At 40.6% G+C, this 11,664-nt stretch overlaps 1 protein-coding gene across 1 annotated transcript in view; it reads right to left on the reverse strand.

Annotated features, from left to right (window-relative positions):
• necab2 (N-terminal EF-hand calcium binding protein 2) overlaps window positions 1–11,057 on the reverse strand; it is a 135,219-nt gene extending 124,162 nt beyond the window's left edge. Inside the window, exons 1-2 of the mRNA XM_061036288.1 lie at window positions 10,711–11,057; window positions 5,474–5,498 (exon numbers count right to left, since the gene is read on the reverse strand). Of these exons, the coding sequence (XP_060892271.1) occupies window positions 5,474–5,498; window positions 10,711–11,037 (352 nt within the window). The 5' untranslated portion in view covers window positions 11,038–11,057. The remainder of the gene's footprint in view (window positions 1–5,473; window positions 5,499–10,710) is intronic.
• Between the last annotated feature and the right edge of the window lie 607 nt (window positions 11,058–11,664).

Below are 11,664 nucleotides of genomic sequence, written 5' to 3' on the forward strand. Positions count from 1 at the left end.
TAAGTTAGTGATATCTTGTAAAGTTTGTTAACATGTATCAAAGGCTACAGAAATCATGAGTAGTAAGTGGGAGCATTGATATACCCTTCACATTACCAATGGGTGGGGATCAGCTTGCATCAGTTTTATTTTGTAAAGATTTCTATAACGTCAATCCGTACTATGTTTTATGATGCCACAGTGTGAGAGAGAGAACGCTACAGTACATATCAAAATTGCTGCTTGTAAAAAATACTATTCCCACTAATCTGGGGTAGCAATCATTAAAAAACAAGACTCATGGTTCATAGCTCAGGTTTTTATAGCTGAATCTCTGATCTATTCGTGAGTGCAGAACAAGGAGCTGCTGCTGACTTTGAACCTGATGCTGTGTTGATAGAAGAAGCCGCTTCAGTCTCACAAGATCCAGTTTTTTTTTAAATTTATTTTTTTATTAAAGATTTATTTTTGTCCCTTTAATTGAGGGATAGGAAAGTGGACATGTGGGAAAGGATTTGAACATGGGCTGCCCGCGTTGAGGACTACAGCCTCCATACATGGGGCGCGCGTGCTAACCCCTGCGCCACCAGCTCCCCACAAGATCCAGTTTTGATATCCCATTCTGACCTCTATCATATCACAAGAAATTCAAACCTCCTGTGGAAACTGAGCACAACTGATGTCCGTGTTTTTCATGACCAAATGCAGAAAGTAAGTCCTGTCTCGTCACTTGCACTAATTGCAACTTGTGGCACGACATCTAGCTCCATCCCTTTTCACAGTCGGGAGAATACTGGGCTCTGTGCCCTGCCAGGCTAGGATTTGTATGACCAGAACAAGTGAAAAAATGAACCATGATAACAATACTGGTGAAAGCAATGTTAGACTGCAGGGAAATGGTAAATGGACTTGAGCTTGTAAAGCACTTTTCTAGTCTTCTGACTACTCAAAGTGCTTTCACACCTACCCCATTCACACCCATTCACACACTGATGGCAGAGGTTGCTACTTAAGATGACCATCAGAAGTAAATAATCCCATTCATACACATTCATACGCCACTGACGAAGCAGCGTGAGCAATTCACATCAGACGCGTTGCTGCAGGAGCTGAGAAACAAAACAAATTAAAAGAAATGAAATGAAAATTTGAGGTTTACCAGCTTTACTGAAAACAGACCCCTTTTCCTATAATTTAGTGCTATTATGTCTTGTAAACAGATGAAATCTTGGAAAAACTATTTCAACAGCGTTTTTCAGACGAGGTTTCGTAGTGACTTCAATTTACAGATGAATAGTTCACACAGGGGGTCCAGACAGTGACTTTTACGCACCATGTGTCAAATTGAGTTGACAACAATGGCAAACCCACTACAACAGCCTGTAAAATGTCCTTAGAATTCAGAAACAGGAGCATCAGAAAATGTGACATGTCTAGGCAACACAACAGTAGTAATCCAGGCCACAGATTGAATTGTGACCCCCAGGGAGAGAAAGAGACCAGGCCCTGAATTTGATGGATTTACGGTCAGTCAAACAACAATTTAGACAAGCAGAGTGTTCCTTGGGGCTTTCTGCACAGAAAAACATAAATGTATTATCATAGAACCAACTTATTGGTGCGTTGAATTTGCTAACCTTGTATATTTCCCAGCATCATTGTCATAGCACTACAAGGGAGGTCTAACAGGCCATACTTCTCTTTTGTAAAGGTTTGAAAACTTTCAACATGATTCTAATGCTGTTTGAAAGCAACCTCCTTTTTCATGACAGCTTGTACAAGCACGTTGACATTTATAATATTAAGAGAAGGCTGCATTTCTTTCTTTTGTTTAGGTCCTGGTACTGTGCATGCTAGCTCTTTGTAATAATATTATTTGGACATTTAAATAGAACACAGAAGTCAACCATGCCATTAATAACACTTGTGCTTTTTCCAATAATGACAAATCCAATCGCTGCTGTGAGTAAGGTCTGTTTGTGCAGTGTACACTGAGAAGTGGGGCATGGTCTGGTCTGATACCATTTAAACACAGAGCTTGAATGCTTTTTTTATCCTTTGAATGCATTTCTTTTCTTTTTTTAGTACAAAAGAGGCAGACAATGAGTCCCGGGTGGTTGAGAATGAGTTTCAATATATTCAGGTTCCAAACAAATGGTTAAGTATAATTACATTTTCAGCGTCAGGATTCAGGATTCAGGTTTGGGTTCATTTTTTAGAAGTGTCATTAAAATGCAAATGTATGTAACTTGTTTGCATTCACACTGCGAACAGAAAATATGCCACAATGCCGAGTTATTATTTCATAACATCTTCATTGTACTTGCAAAGATGAAGTTTCAAACGGCAGCAGCTTGATGGACTGTGGCACATTAGAGGTGCTGCTGCAAGTGCAAACAGTAAACTAAGTGCTGTCAAATGATGCAACTATTTCAGAGAATTATTTCCCACTGAAACACTCCACCAGCTGCATAACAATGGCTTTGAGTCAACGGTGATAATGATGAGAAACACGCAGAACGTTCACAAGAAAACGTGGGGGCGTGCTACCGTGCTTATGTTACAAACTTGCACACACGCAAAAAGCGTTCACAATGCGTTCAAGCTGTTTGTAAAAGACTAGTACACTAATGCATGCACATACACACTCTTTCTGAGATGCTGTGTCAGCAGCTTTGGGACAGGAAGGCCAGCCCTTAAATCTGTGCTATGAATGTTAAGACAGAACTCAGCCAATTAAAACTCAATTACCGCCACGCTGTCGGATACGATACTCTGTCTTCCTTCCTCCTCTTCCTCTCTTTGCCTTGCTCTTTTTTCACACTCTCTCTCTCTCTCTCTTCAAGCTCCTAGCCACTTCCCCCTTTCAAACTCTGCCACCTCCTGTCTCTCCTTGAATCAATCTTTTCCACCCTGTACCTTCTTTTTCTTTAACAGTTTTCTCCTCTCCCTGTTACTGCCTCTCTCACTCATTAAAACAGTTCCCCAGTCGTTTCCCAGTAGAGTGAAGGAGGATAAAAATAGATCTTTAGCTTGTGCTCGCTGGCTCTCTCTTGCCAGCTTGCGTTCCATACATCAAATAACTACTTTTTTTTTCATAATAACCATTGTTTCATCTTCTCTCGTTCTTTGTTCTTTGCTGACTATAAGTCTCACTTTCCTCTTGCTCTCCAGCCCCTTACCCAACTCATACTCATCATATCTGCTTCTTTTAAGGCAGTGTGCAGCTCTGTGTCTCTAGAACCAGTGGATTTATTGAAATGGTTATCACATAGTTCCACACAATCCTGCAGCTTGTTTGAAAATGAAGAAAGAGCTGCTTGATTGGTCGCTGTTAGGCTAAGATTAGCATGAAATGCAAATGTAAGTTGTTGTGTGTTAACTGACGTTCTGCATCGGAGCGGTTGGTAATTAGGTAGTGCAAGCATTTGAGATGTTGACAGTTGATGCCACAGTCTGCTGTAAAGGCACAATCATCTCTTAGAATAACTCCAGGCCACATGATATGAGTGTCTTTGACATTGTCATCAACAGTGTAATCATCTGGAAAGAAAAAATGTTTATGCAGTTGATAAATGGATTCAGTGCAGTGTGTATTCACTCACACGCACAACGCTCTTGTACCAACAAGTGTGAAACAAAGGCCAGATGGATGACTAAGCAACAACTAAATCAACTTGGTAGTGCACATTAGAGAGAACAGATCTCTTCTTTACAGAGATACATTTGGGGAATATACCGTAGCTGTTCTGCAGTGGAGCAAAGCAAAGAATCAATCTTAGACAAAGGAGTATGCCTGGATGGCAGAGAAAACCCCTATACACGCACACACACACACACACACACACACACACACACACACACACACACACACGAGCACACACTGGAGGAGCAAATGGCCATCTGGCTGCTCTGAAGGCAAACCTTTTATATGCTGTTTCCTCATTAGTAAAAGTTTCTTTTGTCATCAGCACAGTGATAGGATAGAGAAGGATAGAGAAGGATAGAGAAGGAAGAGCTGTGAAGGGAAGAGAGACTGAAGATGAAAATAGAGAGAAAGTTTCATCACATGCAATGCCAAAGGGTATAAACACACTGCTCACTGGCACAGCTTCACAGTAATATAAACTTTCCCCTTTAGAAACTCTTCTAATGCCCAAACATGCTAAAAATACGACACACTGCCGCAGCAGATCAGACAGCAGAGCTTCACTGTGGAAAGCTCCCTGCTGAACAAACAGACAATAAATCTTATGTCTGTGTGGAAACACAATCAACTGTCTGAAAACACATAAGGCAGGAGGCAGGTTGTTTTTACTTTCTCTTCAAGTTAATTTGAAGTACCGGCTTAATGCTTAATATTAACAAATACTTAAAGGGATACTTCACTCATTTGCATTAAGCTTTGTATCATTAGAAACATGGTAGTATTTTTTAATGGTCGTGCATCCCGCCCTCATTTTACCCTGAGACGGGAAATCTTTGTATTTCTTGTCTGCAAAAGGAGCCTCCCATGACTCAAAAATCGGCATTTTGCATCATCGGCGCCTGTTGTGGTTAGCGGGGGTGAAACTACAACGCTAGTTCCTCATATTTTTGACCACTGAAGCTACAGACCAATCACAGATCAGTGGGTGGGACCTCACTCCCAGAATCTAAACTTAACGTCCGCCATATTGCTTGGTAGTTATGCTAACAGGCTCTATGGAGAAAGCTGATGAAAACCAACAATGGCAAAAAAATTATATTTCAACTTCAAACTGATATGGATGAAGGGGATTTTGAAGGTCTTGTGCTTGAATCGGATGTTTGTGGCTATCTCTACCAACCGCAATGAAGCAGCGAGGCTGCTGCAGCCGAGATAGGAGACCTGCCTGTCGGCGGCGGTGAGGACGAGGAGCCCGGTGCGGCTCGAGCTGGGGCTGGTGCATTCTGGGAGTTGGTGTCTTTCATCCACAAATAGCCAAAAATACACTTTCTGCCTTTTCTCGGTCAAGAAAGCACCAACTTCAAAATGTATTTCACATTTCTACTACATATATGACCCAATGTCAATACAGATTCATGTTTCAACGGGTGAAGTATCCCTTTAACTTAGAAATGGTAAAGAGGCAGGATAAAAGAGCATATTGGCTCACATCCATTGGTGTCCTAAAGCTTTGGATCCTCTCAAAGTGTATATTTTTGATGTCCTATTTGTGCCACGAATGAAGGATTGTTTTAAGCCTGTTTCATTGAGCTCTGGTTTCAGGTATCCTGCAAACTAAAAGAAGACGGGTCATATTGAAGCTTCTTCTTGGTTGTGGTATTAATACAGCTTATTGATCCCAGTGCAGCACAGTGTAATTTCTCTTGCATGTTTTGAATCTGCTATCAAAATCATTTTATTGTACCTTCAAATCAAAGAAACCTTTATGGACATTTTTGAAAGAAAAAGCAACATTTTCTTTCAGATGAGTTTTCAGTAGAGAACAATTGAGATAAATTCACTCACCATCTTTGTCAGCTCTTCTGAATATCTGTGAAAAAACAAGACAGTGTAGTTAGTATCAATGCAGGTAATTTGATCCATCTTACAATAACATTGTAGACAAAATCCACTGAAGGAGAGCAGCTCCATTCAGAACACTTACTACAGGATATTGACTTCTCAATGTCTTAGTAAATCAAACCTTATAGAATTGACACAACACAAAAAATAACTTATACTGTTTTTAAAGAATACTTTTTGCTGAAGGGGGTGGAGTTTGCATGTGGATTCTTTCCGGGCACTCTAGCTTACTCCAAAAGTCAAAAGACATGCTTGTTAGGTTAACCTGTGACTTCAAGGCTGCCTGTAGGTGTGAATGTGTGTAGCCAGCCACTCCACAGCTCCCCGCACCGGACAAGCGGTATAGATGATGGATGAATTGACATTTGCTGATTTTGCGTTTAATGAATTTATATATGTTATATGTTCTATCAAACTAGTACTGTATGTGGATGAATTTAATCCTTAAGTGTATGTAGTGAAGTAAAACTGTGTATCATCTGCATAAGATGACGAAAGTTAACTGAACCGCATATTGAACCCTAATAAGTTTTATTTGTGGCTTCTACGTGTTTTAATACAAATGAGTGTCAGTGTAAATATCTGCAAGATTTCCAAAAAGCTACACAATATTGCTTAGATCTGCTGCAATGGAGAAAGTATCTCTCTAAAACTAAAAATTAAACTGAAATTAAATTGAACTGATTACCTGCTGTGCATTGATGCTACACATTTATTGCATTTATGCACACAATATCCTTGGAGCATTATAGCTTTTGTAAAAGCTTTTCCCCCTATGGAACTGAACTAAGCCTGTCTGTGTTTTTATCAGTGTTTCAGGGTGTGATATAAACCATTTCAAAACAACTGCCAGAGAACATCGTATTGATATTAAAGAGCTGGAAGACAGATGGGGGATACAATGAACAGACAGGAAGAAAGTGGAAAGGAGGATTCTGATTTGCTTCAGAAACAATCTCCTACTATAATTGTTCTTGTGAAGACCAAAAGTAACAACTTTAAGATACTTTTTTCCAACCATAATAAAGGATAATTTGTTTTGTAAGTTGTTGTAAAAATAAAGATTTTGTTTAGAGAATCTCAAACCAAATCACATTCTGTATAAAGGAGGAGGAAGTACGTGAAGTTCACAGATTTGTTGTACTCATGACTCTTTCAAAATAAAATGGAGCAGAGCTTATGATAATTGCTTCCTTCAATTGTCCAAAGCTATTTATATGCCTTTGAATGGACTCCACACTGACGTTCGTTTTCATTTATTAATGGATATGTACTGTTTGAACTAAGATGTTTAAGATCTGTATCTATTTTACTGCCCCTCTATAAAAGGAAGATAACCGAGGACAGCTCCATCTTAAAACAAATTAGACCAAACATTGTAGAACCACAAAATGTTATGTTGTTTCACAAAGGGTAAGAACATGCTACACTTAACTTTCATTCTTTCTGATGGCCAACAGGGGGAAACTAAGCTGATTGCAAACAGAAGTCAGATAGTAAAAAATCAAATGGAAAATGACCCTTCTTCCTGTGGTTGATAGGTGGCTACAGGGGGCTAGCTCTATTGAGCCTTGTATTTCTTTATGTTGCAACAACATCATCAGCTTGTTTAATAAAATTAATTAGATACAAAGTTATTAGACACAAAATGAATCCCCTCCAGTCCTCTTGTGGTATCAATTTATCCTAAAACACAGGAACATCAGCGACAGCTATAAACCTGAATAGAGAGCTTCTCTTCAATTGACCTTAACCAACTGATCTTTAATCTTTTCTTAATCTTAACCACCACACTCTCTCTTAAACCTGCCTGAGGGATGTCTAACGCTTAATTAAAATGTCCTCACTGAATAATCTGCCCTAATCACCTTTTTTGGTATTCCCTGTCCCTTGTATGTGTTAGTCACCGTTATTGAACCTTATTTCAAAAAGCCTACACTGCTGTTCCAAACGCCTCAGCCACCTTAAACATGTCTATCCTCTCTGTGATGCTACAGACAACATTCAACAATTTGTTGCAGAACTTCCCACATAACATTTAACTTGCATCACGGTATAATGCAAAAAAAAGTTAAGTGCTGAAAATGTCAAAATATAGCATACACATTGATTTTTAGGTCGTTTTGTTTTTTGTCAAATGGACCCGTCTGCAGCGATGTATAGCCTAGCTTAGGTGCCAGCACCCTGGCTCGTTTCTGTAGGATATAGGGGTCAAGCTGACCAGTATGCCCTGTGACTTATAAACTTACTGACATGTTCCTCATACAACCTCATTAAAAGACAAAACAATAAAAATATAAGAAACTACTTTTTTAATATTCAGGTTTGTTTGCGCTACTTGCTTGCTAGTGTTAGCACCTTAGCAAAACTTCAGCCATGCTGTATCAACAGGTGAGATGTGTCTTGCTGTTGTACTTTCGTCTTTACTTTTAAGTGTACAGATGGGCTGACATTTGGAGCATTAACCTTCCGTCTTACTAAGTCCCCATAATGACAATTGTAAAATCGCTTAGGCAATTTCTGACATTGTTTATTCTTTGTATAGCTAACTAGCTAGCCACCTACCAATATCGTTATGCTCCTGAAAAGGTTGATGTAGGAGTCATGCGAGAAAAAGGTTGCTGTGCCCAGTATACAGAACAAGCACAGCCTCAGTAAACCAGTTTATAACATCAAAATCTGGCCATTGACCAGTTCATGTTACTTTATTACCAACCCAGGGCTCTGCGAACCGACTCACTCACATCTTTAACATTAAAAAAAGTTACCAATTCTTATTAGTTCATCTTAACAGCCATAATTAGGCATCTTTTCATTGTTCTCATATTGGATGGACAAAACCTTAGTTACCTGAGAAAATAATGAATCTCAAGTAAACGATATAGCATGGACAAGAAAACGTAAATGCAAACCAGTTTTAATGATGAAACTTAATAATATTTTTAGTAAAGCACATTTGTAAATGTAGGCCTACACTATTCTCCAGTCTCTTATCCTTTACTCTCAAAGTGTAATGCTGGTTTAGTTCTTGGTGCATGCAGCAAGTGACTGCAGCCATCTGAACAAGCCAAAAATGAAAATCACTAACTGCTGAGACGCACAACATTTCAAATGACAAGCTGTTCAGCATTGTTCTGCTCTCCAGCTGCACCCTGGGGTGCACTCAACTCCATAGAAAACAGCCAACTCCAGAGCTGCTGGAGACAGACAAGCTTGGAAGAGGAGGGAAAGTGTTGCAGTTAGGAGGTGATGTGGGTGTATGTGTGTGGAAAATTGTAACAAATACAAATACACATTGAGATGTAATTGAAAGACAGAAAAGAGACAAATCAGAAAATAACTAAACAAAAAGAAACAGAAAACAAAGAGTTACATATGCAAGGTGGGGAAATGTTGCATCCATCTCCTGACCTTATTAAGAATGGATGCTTTCTTGGCCTGGCTGAGGAGGGAGGTTAGGGGAGGGGAGGGGAGAAGACAAGAAGAAAAAAGGCAGAGGGGAGAGAAAGATGCAGGGAACACAGGATGAAAGGAGTTTAAAGAAAGGAAGGAAAGATGCATCAAGGTTGAGATGAAGAAGAATACAACAGCAAATAATGAAAAAAAAAAAAGCAAGGAAACAGAGTCTAATGAGGAGAGTGCTTCTAGCAGACACACACACACACACACAGAGAGAGAGAGAGAGACACGGTCAGTGCAACCACTCCAATCCCTCTGGTGAAGACATTTTCAACACGCTAATAATGCTGGGGTCAATGATATTGAAACCATTAACATTTCAAAGTTCAGACTGATTCAGAAAGTGGGCTGGAGAGAAAATGGCAAAAATAGTTCACTGCTGATGCCAGAGGGGGGCAGCCCGCAGTGTGTATCGACCAATCAGTGTGAGTATTGCAGTTAACTGTCTTTCTATAGGCATCAGATAAAATGCAAGAAAAAGGAAGCAATCATGTGGAAATCATTAGAAACTCCGAAAAGAAAAGAGCAAGACGTTTTGTTATAGTGTCAAACTGTCTTGACAAACTGACCTTTTCCTGACCAAATCAATGCGATGCAATCTTATTGTTTTTTTCGTTTTCAATATTTTCCTGAAATATGTTAAGTGTGGCATAGACAGTGTGGCCAAAGTTGCACAAGACTGTATTCTTTAACGTGATTAAATTGATAAAAATAAACATTTTCTTCCCAAGTCACACATCAGAATCAGGTTTATTTTAGGTCCTGACTCCAGACTCAAAGCTCGTGAAACCCTGCTGCACTGCATCATCCGGAGAAGACAGTCTCCTTCAGGAGGAGCATCAGTAGCAAATTAGAGTCCACCCCATCAGCCTCTCTTAACACCAACACAAACCGAATTAGTTTACTAGGGTACTGGGATTATATTGCCCCTCTGGTCTTGATGATAATTTGTTTTCCACGGACCCCTCCTTTCACATCAGTCTATTTGGGTCATGGTCAGGGTCTAATGAAACAGAACTACGTCTCCCTTTTGTTTTTCGACCCTGTAAAGGCATTAAAGCAACATCATCTGGTCTCCAGGGGACCGATTTAGTGGGGCAATAAAAAAAAAAATTAACCTAATAATATTGATGGACTGACCTACTTCGATTTGACACTGCGTAATTGGCACTTCCAATACAAAAACACTTTCCCACTACCCCCTACGTCAGTTTATGAGCTCTGCAAAAATAAAGCAGCAAGGCATTTTCCTAAGTAGGTTAATTGAGGTGATGATTAAACTTTTTCGGACTTTCTGATTCTTTTACTAGGTGCATAGCTGCTGAGCGGCGAAGTGCGGGCAGTGCAGACTTTGTTTGGATGGACTGTTAAAAAAAAAGTCAGCCGTACTGCATTTAACTGTGTTATGACTCTCATGTAGGTATAAAACGTGTACAAATCAAGCCAAGCACAAGAATATTTGAGTCGACGATGCGCAAAATGTAAAGTAAATGTTGGACTTCAGATTGAGGATGTGCACAATGTGTTTTACCAGGCAGATCACAAACAGCCTACATTGCAAATTGTAAGTTAACCAGGATACTGCCAAGCTCAGTGCCCAAGCCTTAGAACTAATTAGCCAACGTGTAAGTGCGGACTGCACTTGTCCGTGCGCACTGCTCAGTGGCCGCCTCATCCCGTGTACCCTCCCAACCAAACCTGTCAGGCTGACCAACACTCACATCCAAAATAACGGAGATGCCTCTCCGCGGTTCCGGGGCAAAGAACTGCTCCTGAGCCACGGCCACCTCCTCTTTGCTGGAGGCGTACTCCCGGCTGGAGATGTTCTTGTTGTCGCTCATTTTGGTGACGATCCAGCGGACGAGCCCGTCGATTCCACCGGGCTGGGCGCCGCTGTTTCCGGACTGCGCTGCCGTCGCGGACTCGCTGTCCTGACAGGCTACGGGTTTCGGCTGCTCGCTGCTTTCCTGGGCTCGAAGTTTGGCTTGTTCTTTGTTCAGCAGTTTGTGGACTCCGTCCCTACAGTAGCGCGCTGCCTGCTCACACATCCTTTTGCTGCGGAGCGCTCATGCTGCGCTCTATGGGGGAGAGAGAGAAACCCCCCCCTCCCCCGTTACATCACATCACCAACCCCAAAAACACTCCCACCGATCCTACACATCCTACATACCTCCAATAAAACCCATTTAACGGAAAAACGCTCCTTGCAATCTTTTAAGGACTGGTGGATAAGTTTAATGCTGACTTAGGCTACTTTTCAGTTTTTAGTAGCCTAATCACATCTTATTTTGTAGGCTATACAATTAGGATGTTTCATGTGCGAGACAATATTTAGGTAGGCTATTATAGCCTACATGCCCACTCTTTTTTGTCCTGCCTTCGTCTATAAATGCTGTGAGCCTTCAGGTAAACGCATTTGTCTTACAGAGACATTGTCTAAGCTTGTGACCATAGACAGTTGTTAATCAAGACAGGGGTTTCATGTCCTCTGTTTTTTCGTTTATTGAATAACTTAATGTCTGAACACCGTCAACACCTAGGCTACTGTATTTCCTTTCTTTCGCTGTACATTAGTCAGCAGGTTAGGACCACATGCGTCGCTCATTTTGTCCAAATGGTGAGATCAGAGATTTTTTTCTTGGAGTAAGAGGAGTGTACCATGTCCGGCTACTCAG

This window comes from Labrus mixtus, chromosome 4 (genome assembly GCF_963584025.1).
Source record: "Labrus mixtus chromosome 4, fLabMix1.1, whole genome shotgun sequence".
Lineage (NCBI taxonomy): Eukaryota > Metazoa > Chordata > Actinopteri > Labriformes > Labridae > Labrus > Labrus mixtus.